At 35.4% G+C, this 24795-nt stretch overlaps 1 protein-coding gene across 11 annotated transcripts in view; it reads left to right on the top strand.

Moving 5' to 3' along the window:
• The window catches only part of BCAS3 (BCAS3 microtubule associated cell migration factor), a 591905-nt gene that overhangs the window by 42231 nt on the left and 524879 nt on the right, over nucleotides 1–24795 (top strand). For all 11 annotated transcript variants that reach the window (XR_005364629.1, XM_038547981.1, XM_038547978.1 and 8 more), the window contains exon 6: nucleotides 10024–10105. Coding sequence is in view for 10 of the 11 variants with exons in the window: in XM_038547981.1 (XP_038403909.1) it covers nucleotides 10024–10105 (82 nt within the window). In the remaining variant the exon portion in view is untranslated. The remainder of the gene's footprint in view (nucleotides 1–10023; nucleotides 10106–24795) is intronic.

Raw genomic sequence — 24795 nt, 5'->3', positions numbered from 1 at the left:
AATGGTATTTGGATTGGTGGTGCTGAAGTAGTGGCTGGGGTTTTGAAGTGTAATGTCTAAATCTGTGTTGCATAACCAAAGGAACATGTGAGTTTAAACTGCTTTTCTTTGATCTTCCGTTCAAAAATCAGGCTGAAGGGGAAAGGTGGAAGTTGCCTTAAAATACTCCTCTCTCTCTGTGCGAAAATTTGGGAGTATGAAAATATGATTACAAGTTCCATTCATTATTTGTGTTCTGTGGTTTTTATATTGTTCTTGAAACTCACTTCCTTCTTGCCTCAAGTTTTGTATTTTGAATTTAGTGTCAAGACCAAAATATAGACTCGGTTGCTGTCTGCTTTATGTGGTTAGCAAGTATCTGCTCTATAAGTTGTTAGTCCTCAAAAATATGTGTTTTAGGTGGTTTTTGTGGTTTGCATTTTTTTCTTGATGGCATACAGAGTAGGTTACAGAGATACTGACACTCTGACATTAACTGAGTCATTTGTGGTTAGTTAGGCAAAAATAAAACAAAAATGTTGTTCCTGTCTTCCTCCTAATGTTAGGAGCTATCAAAAGAATTCTGTTTTACTATTAGGAATACTTTCTTCGAACTGTGCTATCTAAAGTTTTTGAAATTGCTGGAACAGAGCTGTGACACATAAAATAACGCCCTGGCAATGACTTGTTAGTGAAAAAAAGGCCTGAGTTTAAAAATGGTTTTGAATACAGTATATTAATAGGAGATTCTGATGCCTTGTTGGGCTGGTCATTTTGGGGGAATATTGTTCTTTGTGACCTTAGATCTAAAGTGAAAATATATCATCAAATTGGCTCACCAGGTGATTCTAGAGAGAGACTATCAGCTCTTATTAGAGATTGCTTTGAAGTTATAATAGTCACTCATGTAGCTGGTGTAGTCTTTTTGTTGCTTTTTAGTTGGATACTTCAGTATAAAATGATGTTTGTCACTCCTTTCCCTATCTCCCTTTAAAATTTTACTTTTCCTTTGTAATTAAAAAAATTATTGTTGTGACCTTTTAAGTTAAAAAAAATCATGAAGCAATCTTCTTTTTAAAGAATTTCATCATCAGTTCAGTTGTGTGGTCTGTTTGATTAGTACATATGTAACAATTAACAAAGTGATAACTATACATTTGTACATTTAAATAGGCTGAGTTCCTTTTGTTGTTTTAAAAAGTAAATTCCTTAGTATAAGACCTCATCACCTCTTCATTCTCACTCTTTATTTTTACCTTTTATCCTTATTTTTTTTGAGGGGGTTATCAGAGAAGGTTAAACTTTATTTGTGGAATTTCCACATTTTTCCATATCTGTATCTATATATAAATGAAAATTAGTAGACTTTATTTTTTTATAAGTTTACATAAGAATTTAGTAGAAAGTATAAAGAAATTCCTGCATTCCCCTTACTACCCCATTTGTCCCTGTTAACATCTTGCTTTAGTGTGGTACATTTGTTAAAACTAATGAACGCGGGATCCCTGGGTGGCGCAGCGGTTTAGCGCCTGCCTTTGGCCCACGGCGCGATCCTGGAGACCCGGGTTCGAATCCCACGTCAGGCTCCCGGTGCATGGAGCCTGCTTCTCCCTCTGCCTATGTCTCTGCCTCTCTCTCTCTCTCTCACTGTGTGCCTATCATAAATAAATAAAATAAAAAAAAACTAATGAACGCATATTACTAAATTATTAATAAGTTTCTAGTTTACATTTTCTCCTTAATTAAAACTTTTTATTTTGTGTTACCTTTTTTTTTTTTTTTTTAAAGATTTTATTTATTTATTCATGAGAGACAGAGAGGCAGAGACATAGGCAGAGGGAGAAGCAGACTTCCTTTGGGGAGCCTGATGTGGGACTCCATCCCAGGACTCCAGGAGCATGACCTGAGCTAAAGGCAGATGCTCCTCCACCATTGAGCCACCCAGGTGTCCTTGGTGTTACCTTTTTTTTTTTTTTTTTTTTTTTGGTGTTACCTTTTAAGTTTATTTTTATTTTGTTTTTAAGATTTTACTTGTTTGAGAGAGAGCAAAAGAGAGAGAAAGAGAGAGAAGGAACAGGGGGAGAGGCAGAGGGAGAAGCACGCTCTTTCCTGAGCAGGGAGCCCAAGGTGTGTCTCAATCTTGGGACCCTGGGATCATGACCTGAGCCAAAGGCAGATGCTTAACCAACTGAGCCACCCAGGCGCCTTACCTTTTATGTTTAAAACTAGTGAAATGGGGGATCCCTGGGTGGCTCAGCGGTTTTGCGTCTGCCTTTGGCCCAGGGCGCGATCCTGGAGTCCCGGAATCGAGTCCCACGTCAGGCTCCCGGCATGGGCCTGCTTATCCCTCCTCCTGTGTCTCTGCCTCTCTCTCTCTCTATGTCTATCATGAATAAATAAATCTTTAAAAAAAAATAAAACTAGTGAAATGATGTTCTTTTTAAAAGGAACTTCATTTCAGTTTTGTCTACGGTTAGTGGATGTGGAACAATTAGAAAGATTGCTAGCTCTACATTTGCATATTCAAATGAGCTGTTTTTACGTCACAGTTGGTAAGAAAACTTGTTGCATGTAAAAACATTATATAAACACATGAAGGTTGGAATGAGTGTGGGATATTTGCCAGAGAGGCTTGGGGACTGCCTGGATCTTGAGTGAAAGTGAAAACTTAGTGCGCTAAAAACTGCTGCACAGATGGTATGCTCCTTTCCACTTTGGTGAGAGTCCTTTTATTGAGAGCTGTAAAACGTAAGAAATAATATATGGTGGGTTCAAGAATGAGTTGTATCAAATGTGTTTTATGATAGAATATTATAACAAATTTCCAGACATGAAGTGTTAATAATATGCTTTGAAAACAGTGGGGGCAAGTCAAATTTATGCTTAATATCCTTAAGATTGAATAATGAGGCTGATACAGATGCAGGTATTTATTCATCCATTCATTCAACAGGAATCTTCTTGAATTTAACTGTTTTATGTTGCATATTTTAAATACACCATTTAAATAATCACAGTTGCCTTTTTAGGTAGATGTATCTTCGCCCTTATTTTTATTTTTTTAAAGATTTTATTTATTTATTCATGAGAGACACACACAGAGAGAGAGGCAGAGACACAGGCAGAAGGAGAAGCAGGCTGCATCCCAGGAGCCCGAGGTGGGACTCGATCCTGGGTCTCCAGGATCACGCCCTGTGCTGAAAGCGGCACTAAACTGCCGAGCCACCCGGGCTGCCCTTGCCCTTACTTTACAGCCAAACTCAGATTTAGCAAATTTGTATAGTTCTAATAAGTTATTTTCTACTAAATTTAAAACTAAAATAAACTTCTGGAATATTTGATGTTGTTGATTGGTGATATTTATAACTGATGATCTTGGCATATTGTATGTACTTGGCATTGTTGCCATAGGCCATGATTTTGGGAAAAATATAAAACTTCTAATGTCCACGCTGTTGGCTGCTTTTACTCCCTCAGACTTCTTAGGTGGAACCAGAGCATTACTAACCTGGAGCACTCTGACATGAAAGATATTTTTTATTGAAAGTCAGGATATGCATGAGACAAACATGGGGAATACTTTTTCTTCTGTTGTCTTTCATGTCTGGTGTCTTGGTTTTCTTTTTCTTTCTTCTTTATACTTTTAAAGAATTTTAAATTTATTTATTCATGAGAGACGGAGAGAGAGAGAGAGAGGCAGAGACACAGGCAGAGGGAGAAACAGGCTCCACTCAAGGAGCCTGATGTGGGACTCAATCCTGGGACCACGGGATCATGCCCTGAGCCGAAAGTATGCTCAATGCTGAGCCACCTAGGCGTCCCTAATTTTTTTATTTTAAAGGTGAAAACTTGTTAAAGTATTTATCAAGAAAAAGCACTACTAATCATTATCTTTTGCTTGAACTGCTTGAGTTCTAGGGAAATATACAGTGATTTTTGTGTTTCCTATCTTTTTTTTTTTTTTTTTTTTTTTTTTTAATTTTTATTTATTTATGATAGTCACAGAGAGAGAGAGACAGGCGCAGAGACACAGGCAGAGGGAGAAGCAGGCTCCATGCACCGGGAGCCTGACGTGGGATTCGATCCCAGGTCTCCAGGATCGTGCCCTGGGCCAAAGGCAGGCGCCAAACCGCTGCGCCACCCAGGGATCCCTGTGTTTCCTATCTTAAACAGGGACTGAATTTGCTTGGAATGTTTGTATGAATTTTTACAAATCAGTATTTTCCACTCCAAGAGATGGATATCATGTTGCTGTAACTAAACCATTGTGTCTTAGTTTGGGGGAAAGGTTGCTCATTACTGGATTTGGAATTAAGATATGAAGTCGATTAGGTACAAAAAGTTCTACCTTTTTCTTGAAATGAGTTTTTGAATCTCATTTGTATTTTGAACTGTTTATCACAGATACATCTGGAAATCGAGAGTCCTCCAGGACAAAAGTCTTACATCATTTGGCCTGATGGAGGGACACTGTAATAAAGACTGCTTATATAGTTGGTTTGAGGCAGCATTGCTTTTCAGAGGAGACTTATCTGCATTTCATTCTCTGTGCATAATAGATTTAAATCCATAATCTCTTGGAATCAGGCAACTGTAGTGGGCAGGAGACTTTGACAGTCATTCATGGAATAGTATAACTACTGAATTCCGGTAAGCAAATGAAAAGGCATTCTATCAACCTCCTCAGTCATGAGGAAAATGCCAATTAAAACCACAATGACAGTTCCATTGAACACCTACCAGAATGATACAAACTGTTGGTGAGGATGTGGAGCAAGTAGAATTCTTTTACGTTGCTGGTGGAAGTGTAAATTTGTACAATCACTGTAGAAAACTATTTTATTGAAATCTACAAAATACACACATATGCCTAATATAGGAGCAATTCTACTGGTAGATCTATATCCAGAAGAAATACATATATATGTTTGCTAAACAAAATGTGCCAGAATATTCATTTTAAAAATGGTAAAATCATGGCTCTCATATGAGTATAAAATGGACACATATCATAGATTTTATTAATAAATAAAACTGGTTAATAAATGAGGTATTTGGTAAGTCATTACAGCTGGTTCAAGGGAGAACCTGAAGAGTGGATTCAGGCAATTAGGGGAATACTTGAAATGAACTTACAAACTCGGTTAATATACTATTGAAACTAAAGTATACTGCCTGGAATCATCCTTTTTGTAGAGTGCAATTCAGTTTTATCTCTTTCAGACAAAATTAATTTGCATTTCTGTGGACAAGTCAGTAGCATTACTACTGGTTTTCTGTAACTTACGGTATTGCAAAATAACCCAGTCAAAACAAAGGTGGAGATGTCTATAGAATCCAATAACCCCAAAGGGTCCACTAGATGCTCTTGGTAATCCAATCAAAGGACATACAGTATTTTTTTTTCTCACCTGAAAATTTTCACAACTTTTCCTAACATCATAAGAGCAAAAACCTCAAAACAACCCGAAGTCCACCAACAGTAAAATGAATAAATTGTAGTATTTTTCATGCAATGGAAATCTGTATAGCAACAAGAATAAAAAAGTACAATAAAAAAATACTCATATACTGTAATACAAATGAATTTCATGCACATGTAGTGTGCATAAGAATCCATTCATGAAAGAGTGCATACCTTGTGATTCTGTGCATAAAATTGAATGAGTAAAACTTACGTGTAATGTATTAGAAGTCAAGATAGTGGTTATGGTTATTCTTGAGTTGGGTTTGTGACTGGAAAGGGGTGTTGGAGGGACCCTCTGAGTATCTGTCATGTTCTGTTTCTTAATGATTGTACTGGTAACAGAGGTATATTAACATGGAAAATTCATTAAGCTATACATATATGTATATATATGATTTATGTGTTATTTCTGTGCCTGTTATCTTTCAACAAAGTTTGCTAAAAACAATCAACTGCAGACACAATTCTCCATTTGGCCAGTATCTAAAAGGGGGTTTGGAGGTATAAATATGTGTACTCTTGTCCTGATTCTGTGTCATTATAGAGCATTATTATTATTGTCCTTGGTATTCAATTGACTTCTGTTTTGTAGTCAGATCCCTTTGAAAAGTCATCACGATTGCAGAAACTAGTTGGGTTCTGAGGGCTTGATGACCTTCATTTGGTTTTAGAATTCTCTTAACAGTAGTTATAAAGCTCTCCCACAACTGTTATAGCCCTTTCTCTGTGTGTATTATTGTCTCGGCTGTTATAATTTCCTTTTGCCGTAGATTGAGTTGTGAGATTCTAAACTTGTATTCCCCCCTCCACTTTTTTGGTTTGGTATGTAATTTGCATATTTTCACCATGCGAAAGCTATTTTCTATGGTTGGAAAAGATTTTTTTCCTACAGTGTGAACAAATCATTCTTTGTTCTCCTTATTGTGCCTCCAAACTGGTACGTCCGGTTTATGCTCCAAACAACAAAAGTCTGTCATCAGAAATTAAAATGCCAGTAAGAACAAAGGCAGAGACCCATGAGGAACTCTTGGAGAGGTTTCCTCCCTGTTTGCTCCTCTCCCCAAGTTACCACCGTTGCCAGGAAGTTGGAACATTGCTTGGTACACCCCTTCCTTGTAGTTCTGCCCTTGTGTTTATTATTATTGTTGGTTTAAAAATGAACTTACAGCTCCTGGTAGTTTCTTGTCAGGACACATAAAATCCTCATCTCTGAGATTTTTTGCCATTTTCAATGAGCTATTTTCATGATATGTAAAAATCACTGTAAAAGCCTTTAAAAAAGTTAATCAGTTTTGACACTCATTTATTTGAGAGCAGAATTACCAGTGAACATAGTGTATAAAATTATTAGAGGCAATTGAAAGGGGCAGCTAAAGCCGAGCCCGTAAGGATTTAACCATCTTGTGTTCTTTCTAAAATGTGCATGTCTCATCTGCATATACTTTGTTGGCACTTCTGTTCTGAAATAGTATTCCAATGTAGCAGTTGTACCCACAATTTGGAGAGTTCCCTCCTCTCCAAAATTTGATGTTTGCTACTCACTTAGGATACTTTAGAATTATGCTTCTGACAATCTTGATTTGAACATATTCACAAATATATATAAATAGCAACAGAATGTTTCTTCATTCCCCTTCCCTTATGTTATAATTAAAGATTCTAGGATTTAGCTTAGAGGTAGAAAAGGATGGATAATAAATGCAGGATGTGTTTTGTAATCATTCCTAGTGTTTTTTTCTTACCTGTTCCTGTATATTTAAAGAGGGATTTAGAGTAGAAGCTTGGAATAGAATAGAGCATTTAGGTCTGTTTTGAAAGCTGTTATGCTGAGGAGCATGGTGTGTTCAGATTTCAAAATGTTTTTCAATGTCAGAGTAAGCTCTTGTGCATTGAATCCAGTGCTAACCAAAGTTTATCATACTGTGAGAGTGCCAAGGCAGGTTTGCCTTATTCTTTATTATTTAGTATAATTTAGTACACACCTCAGTTAAACATGATTAGACTTTTTTTTTTTTTTAACTTGAAGATTTATTTCAGAGAACCAAAAGCCAAATGCTAGACCTGTGGCATATGACAGTAATAGTACAGAGCAGATTTTGTGTCAGAATACTATGATTTGTTGTAGATATGAGCTTACATTTGTTATAGTGAGAAGTGTTTCTTGTTGCTCTGAATTATAATTTCAGTGCAAATTCTACAGTATTGTTTTATAATTTTTTATTTTCTTGTTAGTAGAATAGTATGTATATTGAAGAAGAATATTACTTATCCATTCTTATATCTCTATTTTCATGGAGGTAGCAATAATAACTCCATAATATAATTGGATTATATTAGTGATATACCTTTCAGTGCAAATGTGCTTAAGATCAGATACTTAGATTTTATATGTTTAGATTTCAGAGAATGTATGACTCTTGCATTGGGTGGGAGGTTGAACAAAGTGACCTTTTGAAACTTGCTCTAGATTTTAAATTCTGTTCTCTAATAGTGAACTGTAAACTTAAGAGCTCCAATATGTAATGGCCATGTTTTTCATGTAGAAAATTAAAGTTCAAAAAGGAATTTGTAGAAGGCTCAATTCTTATCTTTTGCTATATTGAGTTTATGGCTTTGGTATATGTAATTGGTGATAGGTGGTGCTGTTGTTGCACAGTTAGTGTGAAGAGCCTAGCATTCCTTAAATCTTCTGTATCCCAAGTGTTGCAGAGGGATTTGCCATTGTGGTCAGTCAATGAGTTGTAATAATTTTTATAAGCAAAATGAATATGATAGCTCTTTAAGCATCATCATAATTTAACATTCAAAGAAACAAAATATTGATAGTTTTGCAGCTTTTAAATTCAGATAGAAGAAAAGCTGGAGATCTGAAAAAGTAGTTAAAGACATCTCTGCAGATTTACAGTGTAATATTGAAAGCTTTATAAGCCTTTTATCTTATATATATATTGTTGATATTGTAAACTGTTTGTTTGGCAGGCCTATTATAAAACTACCATCAGCATGTTTCCTCCATTGAATGTTTATCTTACTACACCTGTCGTCAGTTCTTGGGTATTTAGAACTAGTTTTATATATATATTTTTTGCCATTTTCCCTGTCTGATATCATGTATTCCATCAAACACTTGAGAATTATGAAAATGTATTGGGAGCTACATTACCACTTAAAACAGTCTGGAAGCCTTTTTTTTTTTTTTTTAAAGATTTTTAAAATTTATTCATGAGAGACAGAGAGAGAGAGAGAGGCAGGCAGAGGGAGAAGCAGGCTCCACGCAAGGAGCCCAATGTGGGACTCGATCCCCGGTCTCCAGGATCACACCCTAGGCTGCAGGCGGCACTAAACTGCTGCGCCACCGGAGCTGCCCTGGAAAGCCTTTTTTTAATTCTAATTTAATCTGGTCAATACTTCAATTAACAGCAGAGTGTTTCCTTGAGCCACTAATTTTGGAAAGTGATTGTTTTCATACTCAACATATATATTGTCGTATCTCTTTTACCTTTGGATTAACAGGCTACTGCATGCTTTATATCTGAGATATAAATCTGATAAGATTCAAAACGAATAGACATTCATATGGTGTTTGATCGAGGTGTTTAATAAAAATGACATTTATTACATATTACTTTTATAATTCATAGAATATGGAAATTACAAGTATATTTGAGGTCCTTTAGCCCCTTTACCTTTTCAGTTTATAAATGCAAAAGAGAATTCAGGCCTAGGGGAGGTGGGGGGAATGGAGAGATGTTGGTCAAAGGGTACAGAGTTGCAGTTATGTAAGATGAGTAGGTCTATGGATCTAATGTTTGTGTGTGATGAATATAGTTAATAACACTGTATTGAATACTGGAAAACTGGTGCTGTCATCATACAAACCAGGTAACTGAAGAGATGGCTGCAGTGATCATTTTATCATATATGCATATTAAATCATGTCATACACCTTAATATATATAATTGTCATTCAAAATTTATTTTAAAAAGAAAAAAATACGGGTTTATATATGTTAAATGATTTACTCATGGTGGTTAACAGTTAGGTTAGTTGTAGGACCATAACTGGGTACACAGGTCATTCACATTCACCACAGTGTTCTTTGCAATATGTTTTGCCTTTTCTCATTTATAATGTATTTATGAAAGTTACTACAACATTTAAGTTCTGCTTTTCAGAATACTAAGAATATTTACCTTTATCTGACATGGAAAACTGTATTAATTAAAAAAAATCATAGTTGCTTTGCTCTAAAATGGAAGGCCATCATGCAGGAACTGAGCAGACTTAACAGGAGTTTCTTAAAGACAAGAATGAAAGACTTTAAGAACAGATCGTTCATTTTCCTATATATATCAAGTGCGTGTGCTCTTAGCATTTTCTGAAAATATTTGTGATAATTTAAACATGAATATACTTAAGTGTGTGAACAGCCATAAATGTGTGCGTCTGTGTGCATGTGTACATATGTTACATCTCAGACAAAAAAAATTTGATGAAATTTAGGAGATCTCATTTTCTTATAATCATGTTCTGACCTCTGTTCTCATTCACTGAAATTGTCTGTGTTCTTGTGCAGATCAGTGGGGAAGCACAGGAACTCTTTTCTGTCCGCCATGGCCCCATTCGAGCCGCCAGAATCCTGCCTGCTCCACAGTTCGGTGAGTGTAGCCCTTAGAAGAAACAAATCACCCCAGAGTTTCTCTTTTATTGCTCTTGGATTACAGACAGCGAGAATGATAACTGAAGTCTGTTCTCTAAGTGTCCATCTCTTTCCCACCCTCCCCACAAGATAAACTCTTGTTCTGTCCGTTGAGATGGAAATAGGTAATCTTAACCAGTTCAATATGGCCAGTCACATTCTACTGTGCTTTTGATTTGTCTTCATCCTCTTTGATCTCGATTTAGCCTCTGACTTTGCTGGCTCGCTCCTGAAGCCCTCTTCTCTCTTGGTTTCCATGGCATTGCTCTTACCAGATCCCTTCCTTGCTTATGGGGCTGCTTTTGTTAATGTTTCTGGCTTGGCTTCCTTCTGTGGGTATTCCCCGAGTCTTTGTTCTCACGTCTTTGCTCTTCTCGGTTATTCCTAACTTGCTTGGAGAGCTTGGTTTTCACCATCATCTCGCTAGTTGATGAGTCTGCTGTCTGCCTTCCCAGCTGTGTCAGAAGTACAGTTTCAGGCTCTGACCTCTGATCTCTAACAACAAATACTTCTTAATGCCTAATGTTGTATTTAAATATTGCATATGTTTTGTTTTTATTTAAAAAATCAAATACATGTTTAAATTAAACCTGCTATTTGGGTGCCCGAACAACTCCCGGCTCTTTAATGATCCAAGCTTTCTGTTGTGTTTTCTCATTTACTTGCCTGTGTTCACTCAGGAATGTTTTTGCACCAACAATAAAAACACATTTTCATCTTATTTGCATACTTTAAAATCTTTTAAGAAAGAGGATATGAAAATATTTTAATTCTGTTATATTTTTAAAGTTTTTCCAGAAGTTGGGTAATCTTCCTTGTAATACTTCATTGAGCAGTTAATTCTCTAAACTGTAAGAATGCTATTTAACCAAAACTTACTACCATGTGCATTATGCATTGACCATATGCATAAGTAATGTCAGGGATTAATTTAGTGATTAAGTCTTTAATTGAAATGGAAGGGTGAAGTAACAAGGCAACAACATCCTGCAGTCACGTGGAGATTTTTCTCCTTGTTATTGGACTCTATGGTATATCCAGAGTTCAGCTGTCTCTCCTTTGCTCTCTCTCTCTTGTTCTGTCTTTTGTTGCATTTGAGTTTTGATGAAATCCTTTGATGAGGAGGATCGTGGAACATCTTTTTCCAGAAGGTTTTGGGAATAACCAGCTTTCTCTCTGATGGTTGGACTCAAGAACAACTTTATTATTAAAAGACTTTGCTAGGTCTTTGTTTCTTTTGTATGTAATTCACAGAGGCCGATTTTTCTTCCTTCAGATCATTTATGAAGGTTTTTTGTTTATGCCAGTTATTAATGTTCATTAATGTTCAGCTTTTCTCAACTTTGGGCAGAAATACTTCATGAGAGAGTATAAAACTATAAAAGTTAATATTGCTAGTAGAATTTGAGTATGTTTAATTTATTTTGTCTAGTTAACCAGTTTCTCTCTCTCCTATAATATACTTACTTTTAAAAATAGAATATTAGATTTGAAATGTAATTTCACATAGCTAAATGTTCTTTTTTTTTTTTTTTAAAGATTTTATTTATGAGAGACACAGAGAGAAAGAGAGAGAGAGAGAGAGAGAGAGAGAGAGGCAGAGACACAGACAGAGGGAGAAGCAGACTCCATGCAGGGAGCCTGACTCAGGACTCAATCCCGGGTCTCTAGGATCACGCCCCGGGCCAAAGGCAGCGCTAACCCGCTGATCTACCTGGGCTGCCCATAGCTAAATGTTCTTATACAAAAGTTACTTGTCACTGTATTTGATTAATTTTCTAGATTTGTTTTTACTGAAGTCCTACATGTGACTGATCACATAAAGTTTGTAATGGAAAATAGAACACGTCATCCCTCTCTTTAGCCTATTTTGCTTTGTGTGATCATTTTGATGGAGTAAGTCCTTTAGTAGCTTTGTGGTAAATTTTGTTTGAAGATGTCTCTATTCTTTTTAAATTCTTGTTTGGTAATTTGGCTGGTTAACAAATACTTGTTTGTAAATGATGTTAGTTGAGAATTTTGAAGGCATCAATCTAGCGTTATGGTTGAAGAGTCTGAAGCCATTTTGATACCTTTGTCTATGGTATGTTTTTCTCTAAGGGATATAGTAGAATGTTCTTTGTTCCTAGAGTTCTGAAACTTTATGTTTATTAATTCGTACATTGTCCTGGGCCCTTTCAGTGTGGGAATGCAAGTAGTATAGTTTAGAGAAAATTTCTTAAATTACTTTTTTGATTTCTTCTAAGTTTTCTTTGTTCTCTCTTTCTGGTACTTCTATTGCTTGGCTGTTAGACCTCCTAGAATGATTAATTTAGAAAAGTTGTTTTTTGGGACATCTGGGTGGCTCAGCAGTTTAACTCCTGCCTTCAGCCCAGGACATGATCCTGGAGTCTCGGTATCAAGTCCCATGTCAGGCTCCCTGCGTGGAGCCTGCTTCTCCTTCTGCCTGTGTCTCTGCTTCTTTCTCCGTGTCTCTCATGAATGAATAAATAAAACCTTTCTAAAAAAAGTTATTTTTCATGTTCTTTTGGGAGATTGTCTCAGTGTGGGTTACTAATTCTTCTGTTGAGTAATTCTTTCTACTATCATGTTTTCCTTATTCTTAACCTTCTCATACCCAACACCTTGCTCTCTCCCTCTCAGCTTGCTCTCCTCTTCCACTCTTCCTTCCCTCTCCCTATCTCTTCTTTCTTTCTTGGTGTAATTTACATAGCAATGTTACTAAATAGAATCCAATGATGTATAAAAAGAATTATATATCATGACCAAGTAAGGGATATTTCAGAAATAGAAGGTTGGTTAACGTTTGAAAATCAATCAGTATAATTCGTATTAATGAAACGAAGGAGAAAATCCATATAATCATCTTATTAGAAGTGGAAAAAAAACTTTGATAAAATTTAATAGTCATTTATGATTGAAAAACACTTTCAGCAGGGAGTCTGAGTGGCTCATTCGGTTAAGTATTTGACTCTTGATTTCAACTCAGATTGTGATCTTAGGGTCATGAGATCAAGCCCCTTGTTGGGCTCTGTGCTCAGCACAGAGTCAGCTTGACGATTCTCTCTCTCTCTTTCCCTCTGCCTCTCCCCATGTTTGCATGCTCTCTCTAAATAAAATCTTAAAAAAAAAACAACAACTTTCAGCAAATTAGGATAGAAAGAAACATTGTCAATTATAAAAATCTTCAGCTAACATCATACTCAGTAGTGATATATTAAATACTTTCCTTCTGAGTTTGGGATGTCTTCTGTTATGACTTGTATTTTATCTTTGAATGCAGGTCCCAGCCATTACCATAAGGCAATATTATATTCTAATATAAATACTGGAATGAAAGATATGAAATTGTCTTTATTCATTGATAATTTGATGGTATATATGTAAAATACAAAAGAATCTATAAACTTAAAATTAATAAGTAACTTTAGCACAGCTGTCATATTCCAGGTTCATTTGATCTTTTGTGAACTGATCCCCTCGCTGTGTATTTTTCCAGCATCATTTTTCATTCATCCTTAACCATTGTCCCCCATCTTCCCCTTCCTTGCTGTAAAGTACTCCTTTGTGATAGTTGTACTGAACTTCTTTCATTTCCTCAAATGATCCATCCTTCATAAGGTCATTTCATTGCTGTTTCATTTTCTAGAATTCTCATGTCCTTCTAACCTTTTTTGCCCTATATTAAATGTTAATAGTATGTGTTCTCCTAGGACATACTTTTTAAAAAATATTTATTTATTTATTTTAGAGGAAGTGAGAAAGAGTGAGTGTGTGCAGGGAGGAGGGACAAAGGAAGAGGGAGAGAGAATCCCAAGTAGACTCTGTATAGAGCATGGAGCCAACTGGGGGCTCAGTTCAGGGCTCAATCTCACGACCCTGTGATTATAACCTGAACAGGCTGAAACCAAGAGTCAGATGCTCAACCAGTTGTATCACCCAGGCACCCTGGGACTTACTGGTTTTTTGGTTTATTTTGTGTTGTTTTGTTTTTTCAGTTGTTCATTTGTCTCTTCCTAGACTTTTTTTTAAGGTTTTTTTTTTTTTTCTCTTTTAATTATTGCTATACCCAGTGTAGAGTTTGAACTCATAACCCTGAGATCAGGAGTTGCATGCCCCATTGACTGAGCCAGCTGAGTGCCCCATATCTCTTGGTAGATTTGTAGTTTGTCTTCATATCTTAAGTGCCTCACCAAATACTTGATAAAAGGTGTTAATATTTGTTGAAAGTTGCTATATGGCATAATCTTTTGAAAATTCTGACCTGAAGAAAAATTTCCTTTCTGTAGGTATTTCTGTGGAAAGTCTTGTCCTTTAATTAAAAGTGAAAAACTGAAGGATTTGGACAGTATTTTATCCCACAGAAGGGAATATTAAATATAGTATTAAACATAGTAAAAATGGTTATTTACTTGTATCAACATAGTTTATGCTTTCCTACGTCTTGGTCACTATCAGTAATTGATTACTTTCTTAATGAACCCACCTGCTTTAGAATATTTTAGGACAGTGCTTCAGAAAACTATGACCCATCAGTTGGTATTCTTATATCAGATAAAAACTGTTACTATCCTTCAAATCTTTCTAGAACTTATTTCAAGTAAAGCAAATTCTTTGTATTTATTACTTTCCATAGCCATTGTGGTTTTTAGTATCTCAGTACTTCACATGTGAAATGAAACATATTAATATTTATGTTTAGAAAGTGAAAAATCACTTGATTCTGTGTTATCAGAGATAAACCTAGGGTTACCTCCTTCCTTCCCTTTCTTGCTTCCTCTAGGTACTGTGATACTTGTATTCACAGAGTATACATTTCCTGACTTTTTCCCTTAGCATCGTGAAATTAACTTGTAGCATTATGTTCAGGGTCTGATTCAAGTTCTTTTTTTTTAAATGATTTTTATTTATTTATTCATTAGAGAGAGAGAAAGAGAGAGAGAGAGAGGCAGAGACACAGGCAGAGGGAGAAGCAGGCCCCATGCAGAAGCCTGACATGGGACTTGATCCCAGGACTCCAGGATCATGCCCTGGGCCAAAGGCAGGCGCTAAACCACTGAGCCACCCAGGGATCCCCATGATTCAAGTTCTTTACATATGTTTCACATTTTGGCTCTTAGGTGTGTGTGTGTGTCTTTTTTTTTTTTTGTATAAACATTTATATTAATTTTAACTTTTCCTTTTAACAAGTTGTTACACACTTCTATATATGTGTCTATTTAAAAATATGAGGAATTATTTTCTTAGGATAACTCTTAGAAGGGAATTAATAACTGGGTCAAAGAATATATACATGTAAAATTTTGATACATATTGTAAAGTTGCTTCTTAGAGAGTATACTGTCATCTATACATGAAAATTCCTTTTTTCTTCAAGCCTGTCCTCTACGAACTTTTATGATTCTTTTTAGTCTTTTCATATCTGGTGGAGGAAAATCCTCTTCATTTGTAATTTTTTGGTCTTTGAGTGCTAGGGAAAGTGGACAATCTTCATATATTTGCTCTTTATTCTAATTAATGTCATGCTTGTTTGTACTCTTTGCTTTTATTGATTGAGCTCTTCATTGTTATTATTAGTGATATATTATTATGGATATGTATCCTATATATTTCATATATAGTTTGCCATTTGTCAGGTTATTTGGTGAAATCTATCAGTTTTTGTTTTATGTCTTTAGTTTCATGCAAATCTCTAGAATCAAAGAAAATATTTGCATATTTTATAACCATGTCTAACTTTAAATCATGACTATCCTTGAAAGTTGAATTACATTTTTTGTTATTTGTTTTATTTTAATATTTTCTTGATTGTTCCTTGCCAGCCTCTGATTTTCATAGTTTTTTTTTTTTGGGGTGGGGAATCTCTCCTTTATTATGGTCTTTCCCATACTATATGTGTTTCTTTGGAATCATGGGAACAGTAATTTACTAATCACCTCATCCTTTGCAGTGCTTTGCTTGATTATGTGGAATATAAATAGTGACCCAAAATGAATTTATTCTGTATTTGACAGAAGAGAAACCAGAACTCTACTTTTCTATAAAGTATATTTATCATTTATCAGTGATCAAATGAATAATGCTGTTTTTAACTCTAATAGAGCCTGTAACTCAATTAGGAGTTATATTAGCCTTGTACTCATGCTGTTTCCTTATTGGTTATGGAGAAAGATGATCATTTTGGTCTCAGACTTGAATCAGATTTCTTAGAAATGCAGATTCAATCTTATTCATTATTCTTAGGAGTCCAGTGTACTGAGTACCTGAACTCTCTTCATATGAGAATGTCTTAGAACTAATTCTTATAAGCTAGTATCTTTTTCTGAGAATAGGACTTTGGAGATAGTTTCCTCAGATGTCTCTGAGCCTAATTTCTGGTACTCATCCACAATACCAGGTAGCCAACCTGGCTTATTTCTTCCAGATTATTTCATTATTACTTCCTGCTGGAAAGGTACTGTTATTTATCGTCTTGCTAAGTAAGGAATTTGCAGTTTCATATCTCAAAATATTAAAAGGTTTCTAAAAAAATCCCTAAGATCCAACTCATTTTTTTATTACTGGAGTGTAAATGCCAAGTATTTTCTTAAACTTAAAATATTATAGCCTACCCATGCAGTCAAAAAAACCAGGTGTTGCTTTTTTTTTTAAACGATATAAATGGCTGAAGTTATTTTCCTAGAAATAAACCAGCAGAATAATTCTAGAATTGTTAAACTTTCTTCCATTTGCTTATTTTTGTAAATTTTCAAACACTTCTAGGTGTCATGTTTTCATTATTTTTCATAAAGTACAACTACCAGCCTCATCCTTTTCAAACAGATGTAAATGTGGTTTTTATCACAAAGTAGAGCTGTTTGTTTTTTCATCTGTGTGAATTTAGGAATTTTGATTAACTTCTCCAGAAGGGTTTGCTATATATATATATATTTTTTTTTGCTATAAAATTCTAATGTTAAACAAGTAAATCCTGTAAACATAAAACATGAGCGTGCGCGTGTGCACACACACACACACACACAGTCTGTTCAACCAAGACACCAGCAACCTTCCAAAGTAGGCCAACTGACATTTGCTTACAGTCATTACCAGTATTTTGCAAAGAGGAAACAGGCTTATTGACATTTTAAATGGCCAAACTATGAGATTTAGGGCCTCCCTAATGTTTTCTGCTCTAATTACTTCTCAGTTTGGGGTGTGTGTGTGTGTGTGTGTGTGTGTGTGTGTGTGTGTGTGTTTTAAATAACACCTAGTCTTTATCATTGGGGCTTTTACTACTTGGAATCATTTAGGTTTTTACAAAATTTTGCTCCTGTGATTTAGGTAAATTATGACTGGAAACATAGGTTCTGTTCCTCTTAAATTTCTTTAATGTTTTTGGTTGGATAAACAGTGTTTCCAGGAGAGAATACCTGTGTTAGAAGTGCTATTTTTTTAGTTTTTTAGTTTTTGTGATGTCATGGGTGTTGAATCTGAGACATTGATCTAAAAGTATTCTTAGTTTATACCCATTTGAACCCTGTGATTAAGAGCTTTTCATATGTGGGCTGTAGTGAAAGGGAAGTGTACTGAACAGAGAGGAAGTTAATTTATAAATGAAGCGAATAATAATGCTTGATATTTTTCAGATGAAATTCTAGGTTGATTATATACATTATCATCACTTTACTGCTAGTCTGCAAAGGTGAGTACCATTACCCGGTTTGATAGGTAAGGAGACTAAAAGCTCAAAGAGGGTAATTGGCTGGCATAAGGACATACAGCTGATGGGTGGTAGAACTGGAATTTGAACTTTAAAGCTTGGCCTCTTAATCATTAGCCTCGCTGTGTCCATGATTACAGAGAAACACTTCTACCAAATCCAGTTGTTTCTAGTCTATGTCTCTGAAGAAATCAAACTGTTGTGTATTCACTGAAATATGTAAAAAGTAGCTCTGTTTCTCTGTATTTTCTTCCATTTTGAAAGTCTAAAATTTCTTCAGTTTCTTATTGTCTTCATTGTATTTGAAGTCGTTGGTTGTTCAGTCTAAAGGTGAAGAGCAATTAAAATAGTCAATAAGGGGCACGGATATATAGAAAAGCCATTATCCTACATAACAACATTTAAAATTTTAAACTGTCAGACTAGCGTATGTCACAAAAGCAGCTGTAGTCTATTCAAGTTACATTTACCTTAAATTAAATCAGCTGTTGAAAAGAAATGTTGATTCCCTTTTACAGGATTCCATATAAACTATTAAAAGTACATCAAAAGGGTTAGTGACGGATATCTCCAATCAGATAAAAACAAAGGTGTAACACGAAACAACTAAATTACATGTGAGCTTAATGATTCTGACCCAAATAAACAGACTTGTAATGGAGATGCTGATGATTATCAGTCCAGCTTAAATGCTTTTTACTGTAGAACTGTAAAGAAGAAGTGGGTGTCTTAGTGAATTGGACAAGTTGTGGTCTTGGAAATCTGTGTTCATTTATCATAACACATTCCTAGGTGTGAAAGTGAAAACTCATAATTTTCTAAGCATAGTTATTATAAAGTAAGCCTTTAAAAATTCATCTTTTAAAGGTTTTATTTATTTATTTTTTAAAAGATTTTATTTCTTTATTTGAGAGGGAGAGAGGACCTGTGTGTGTACTTGAGCTGGGCATGAGGGGCAGAGGGCGAGAGAAAAGCAAACTCCCTGCTGAACAGGGAGCCAGATGTGGAGCTCGTCCCAGGACCCAGGGATCATGACCTGAGCTGAAGGAACATGCTTAACTGACTGAGCCACCTAGGTACATTCATTCATTCATTCATTTATTTATATTTATTTATTTATGAGTGCAAGCCAGAGGAAGGGCAGTGGGGTGGGAGGGGGAGAGAGAGAGAGAGAGAGAGAAAGAAAAAAAGAAAGAAAGTAAGAAAAGAAAAGAAAAGAAAAGAAAAGAAGAAAATCTCTAGCAGACTCTGTGCTGAGTGCAGAGACTGGTGGGGCCGGATCTCACAACCCTGAGAGTGTGACCTGAGCAGAAACCAAGAGTCAGACACTTAACCAACTGAGCCACCTAGGCACCTCAGAGAATTCATCTCTTTTGAGAAATAACTTACATACAACAAAACTCATGGACTTTAGGTATATAATTTGAGTTTTGTCAGATGGATGCAGTTATATAGCTACCAGCACAATCAGAATACAGAGCCTTTCTATCCCTGTAAAAAGTCCCTTTTCCAATTTAAACCTACTAAAATGGCTGTGTACAAGAGAGATAACACATGTTGGTGAGGATGTGGACTCCTTGGAATTGTCATATGTTACTATGAAAATGTTAAGGTAGTACAACCGCTGGCATGGTTTTTTAAGCATGGCAATATTTTTAAGCATGGCAATTCCTTAAAAATATTAAATATGAAATTACCAAAGAGCCAGCAATTCTACTTCTAAGCATGCAACCAATAAAAGTGAAAACATACCTCTACACAGAAATTTGTATGTGAATATTTATAGCTGCTCAATTCACAGTAGCTGAAAAGTGGAAACAACCCAAATATCTATCTACTGATAAAGAAAATGTGGTATAACCATGCAATGGAATATTATTTGGCCACAAATAAATGACGTTGTGATAAATGCTACAACAGGGACCTTGAAAACATCATGCTAATAAGTAAAAGAAAGCATCCGCAAAGGGCCATAATTTGTTGACTTCATTTATATGAAATATCCAGAATAAGCAAATCCATACAGAAGGCATGTTAGTGGTTGAGAGACTATGAGAGTTTGAGGAATGATTGTTAATGTACACTGGATTTCTTTTTTCGTGTAATGAAAACAGTCTGCAGTGAATTGTGATGGTTGCATAACTCTAAATATACTAGAAACCATCGAATTGTACATATTAAATTGGTGAAATGTATTTGTGTGAATTACATTTTAATTAAGTTCCTTAAAACGAAAGTTGCCTTGTCCTTTGTGCCCCTTACCTCCCCACACCTGGAGCACCAGCAATGACTAATATAATTTATGTCACTATTGTTTCTGCCTTTCTAGAATTTGAAAAAATGAAATATGTAACATTTATATGTGCTTGGCTTCTTTCACTTCACATAGTGCTTCTGAGAAGCATCTATGTTGCGTGCTTCAGTTGTTCATTCCCTTTAAAAAAAAAAATCTGAATATTATTCCATTGCCCAGATGTACTGTAATTTGTTTTTCCTTTCACCAGTGAATGGACATTTGCATTGTTTTCAGTTTTGCCTCAGCATAAAGTAGTTGCTTGGAGATACAAATTTTAACTTCTCTTGAGTGAGTAGTTAGGAATGCGATTACTAAATCATGTAGTAAGTGTAGGTTTATCTTTGTAAGAAAAGGCCCAGCTGGGGACACCTGGGTAGCTCAGCATCTGCCTTGGCTCAGGGCGTGATCCCTACATCGAGGTCCCTTCATGGAGCCTGCTTTTCCCTCTGCCTATGTCTCTGGCTCTCTCTGTGTCTCTCATGAATAAATAAATAAAATCTTAAAAAAAAAAAAGAAATTGCCCAGCTCTTTTCCAAAGTGGCTATATTTTTTACATTCCCACTAACAATGTTCCACTTATGCTAATAACTAATGATATTGATCTTTCTTGTGTAAATTTGCTATTTTATTATTTTTTATAAAAGTATTGGAATTTATTGCCATGTTTTAATAGTATCTTATTATTTAGTTGTAAGAGAACTGTATATAGTCTGGATACATGGCCTTTTTTAGATATGTGTAAAATATGTACAAAAATTTTGTCCCTTTATGTGATTTACCTTAATGATATTTTTAAAAATAGACTACTTTTTAGAGCATATTTAGGTTCATAGCAAAATTGAGAGGAAGGTACAGAGATTTCCCTTATACCCTTACACATGCATATCCTCCCCCATTATCAACATCAACACCAACACAGAGGGTACATTCAGGTTTCTCAAGAGCAAACATTTTTAATATTCAAAAGTTTTTACATTAAAATTTTAAAATTCATTTTTATTTATTTATATATTTTTTAAAGATTTTATTTATTCATGAGAGACATAGAGAGAGAGAGAGACAGAGACATAGGCAGAGGGAGAAGCAGTCTCCATGCAGGGAGCCCGATGTGGGATTCATTCCCAGGTCTCCAGGATCATGCCCTCAGCTGAAGGTAGGTGCTAAACACTGAGCCACCCAGGCATCCCTAAATGCATTTTATTTTATTTTATTTTTTTTTTTTAAAGATTTATTTATTTATTCATGATAGACATAGAGAGAGAAAGAGGCAGAGACACAGGAGGAGGGAGAAGCAGGCTCCATGCACCGGGAGCCTGACGTGGGATTCGATCCCGGGTCTCCAGGATCGCGCCCTGGGCCAAAGGCAGGCGCCAAACCGCTGCGCCACCCAGGGATCCCTTAAATGCATTTTAAATTTCCGATTTACTGAGTTTTTAAAAATAGGCTGCCATTGTTGTGTTTCCTTTTTTTCAGTTCAACACATTTTCTAGCTTACCCTGTGATTTTGTCCTTGACCTATGGACTGTTTAAAAGGATGTTGTTTTGTTTTTAAATTTAAGAGATTTTCCTGAGGTCTGTTACTGATTTCTAATTTAATCCCATTATCATGAGAAGACATAGTTTATATGATTCTGATCTGTTAAGTGTCTAAGAGTTGTGTTATGACAGACTATGGCCTATCTTGTCATTCATCTCTATCCTTAGGAGTTGTCTTTCTGCTGATTCTATCAGTTGTGGAGAAAGGGTTGCTGAAATCTTCCATAATAATTGGGTATTCTGATTTTACCAATTTTTGCTTTATGTATTTTGCTGCTCTGTTATTGAGAGCAAAAACATTTAGGATGGTGAAGTTATCTTTGTGCATTGATCAGTTTGTTGTTACTGAAATCCCTGGTGATGTTCCTTGTCCTGAAACCTAATTTTCTCTTTTTCTTTTTTTTAATTTATTTATTCATGAGAGACACACAGAGAGAGAGAGAGAGAGGCAGAGACACAGGCAGAGGGAGAAGCAGGCTCCATGCAGGAGCCTGATGTGGGACTTGAACTCTGGTCTCCAGGATCACGCCCTGGGCTGAAGGCGGCGCTAAACCACTGAGCCACCAGGGCTGCCCCAGAAACCTACTTTTTTCTGTTATTATTTTAGACATTTTTGCTTTCTTTAGACTGGTATTGGCATGATATATTTTTTGTGATCTTTTTACTTCTAATCTTTGGTTTTCTTTGTATGTAAAATGCATTTATATGGGCAGCATATAATTGTTACTTTTTTAAATACAATATTTCATTGTTTTTTAAGTTTGTCTTTTAGATCATTTATATTTAATGTGTGTATTAATGGGAATTGATTTAATTCTGTCATTTCACTGTTTTCTCTTTTTCCTATGTGCCCATTGTTACTTTTTCTTATCTCTCTGTCTTTTGGACTGAGTATTTTTATAACTCTATCTCTTTCCTTTATTGTATCTACTAATTATGTTTCTTTGTTTTGTTTTTATTCATTCTTTAGGATTTATATGTATCTTTAACACATTATTGCATACCTTCAAGTAATATACCATTTCACATACTGGATTAAAATCTTAAAACAACAACAAAAAACTTTGTTTAAAAATGGTCATATGACTTAAATAGATATTTCTCCAAAGAAGGTATAAAAATGGCTCATAAGCACATGAAAAGATGCTTAACATCATCGTTAGGAAAATGCAAATCAAAACCATGATAAGATACCACTTCATACCCATTAGGATGGCTATTATTAAGAACAAAACAAAACATAGCAAGTGTTGGTGAGGGTATGGAAAAATTGGAACCCGTGTGTTTAGTGTAACCACTTAATAGTGTAGCCACTATGGAAAGTGGTATGGTAGTTTCTCAAAAGCAGTGGATTTATGAAAAATTGTGGTTATTTATATAAATATAAAAAATAGAATATATATTTATAAATATATATATATTTAAGATTTATTTACTTCCTTTAGAGAGAGAGAGCATATGTGTGTGAGGGGAGGGACAGAGGGAGAGAATCTTTAAGCAGACTCCCAGCTGAGCATGATGCGTGACACAGAACTCAGTTCTACAACTCATGAGATCACGATCTAAGCCAAAACCAAGAGTTGGATGCTCAACTGACTGAGCCAGCTAGGTGCTCCTAGAGTTTATGTGTTTATTTATTTATTTTTCCCCTAGACTTTATTTTTTATTTTTATTATGTTTTTGAGAGAGTAAGAGAAATTGAAAGAACGAGTTGGGGGAAGGGCAGAGGATGAAGAAGACTCCCTGCAGAGGAGGGAGCCTATCTTGGGACTTGATCTCAGGATCAGGACCTGAACCGAAGGCAGATACTTAACTGACTGAGCCACCCAGGCACTCCCCTGGACTTTACTTTTTTAAGAGCAGTTTTAGATTTACAGAAAGATTGGAAAGTACAGTGAGTTCCCATATATTTCCTGAATATACGTGGATTGCACCACAACCTTGTCAGCATTTGATGTCAGTGCTTTGGATTTTTTGGCCCTTCTACTATCTGTGTAATGGTATCTCATTTTAATTTGTTTTTCCCTAATAACATATGATGTGGAACAGCCACATAAGCTCTTTTCATAGGCTTATTTGCCATCTGTATATCTTCCTTGGTAAGGTGTCTGTCAGGTCTTTATCCCAGGTTGTTTATTTTCTTACTGTGGAGTTCTAAGAGTTCTTTGTATTATTTTATTTTATTTTATTTTATTTTATTTTATTTTATTTTATTTTATTTTATTTTATTTTATTTTTATTTTTATTTTTTTTAAAAAGAGGGTGTTCAAAATTTTTTTAATTTTAATTTTAATTTATTTATGATAGAGAGAGAGAGAGAAAGAGAGAGGCAGAGACACAGGCAGAGGGAGAAGCAGGCTCCATGCTGGGAGCCCGACGTGGGACTTGATCCCGGGACTCCAGGATCGCGCCCTGGGCCAAAGGCAGGCGTGAAACTGCTGAGCCACCCAGAGATCCCCTCTTTGTATATTTTAAATAACAGCCCTTTATCGCATAAAAATCAAATGTGATATATATATATATGTAATATATACATTATATAGGATATATATATATCATATATATTTTTTCAGATATTTTTTCCCAGCCAGTGACTTGTCTTATTCTCTCAACACTGTATTTTCCAGATCATATTCAAATATGTTTTCTTTCTTTTCTCTATTTTAGCTCACTTCATGCTGTTTCACAACTCATTGAAGCTCTGTTCATTTTTTCAGTCTTTTCTCTCCTTTTGTGTTTCCAGTAGTTTCTACTGCTGTCTCTTCATGTTTCCTCATCTTTTGCCCTAAAGTATCTAATATGTTGTTAGAACTTATCTAGTGTATTTTTCATTCTTAGAAGTGTGTGTTTATCTGTATGGAGAGATCTTCCATGTGCTTTTAATATGCTCATACTCTACTTTCTTGAATATATGGAGTACGTTTTTCACAGCAGTTTAAATGTCAGTTTATTCTGTTGATTGTTTTATCTCCTTATTATGGATCATATTTTTTTGCTTATTTGTATGTCATGAAATATTTGTTTGGATGCCACATATTGTAAATTTTATGTTGCTCAGGGCTGGTATTTTTGTATTCCTTTAAGTATTTTGGGGCTTTGTTCTGGGATACTTGAC

This window comes from Canis lupus, chromosome 9 (genome assembly GCF_011100685.1).
Source record: "Canis lupus familiaris isolate Mischka breed German Shepherd chromosome 9, alternate assembly UU_Cfam_GSD_1.0, whole genome shotgun sequence".
NCBI lineage: Eukaryota > Metazoa > Chordata > Mammalia > Carnivora > Canidae > Canis > Canis lupus.
The sequence above is the reverse complement of the archived record's forward strand: the minus strand, read 5'-3'. Positions and strand labels throughout refer to the sequence as shown.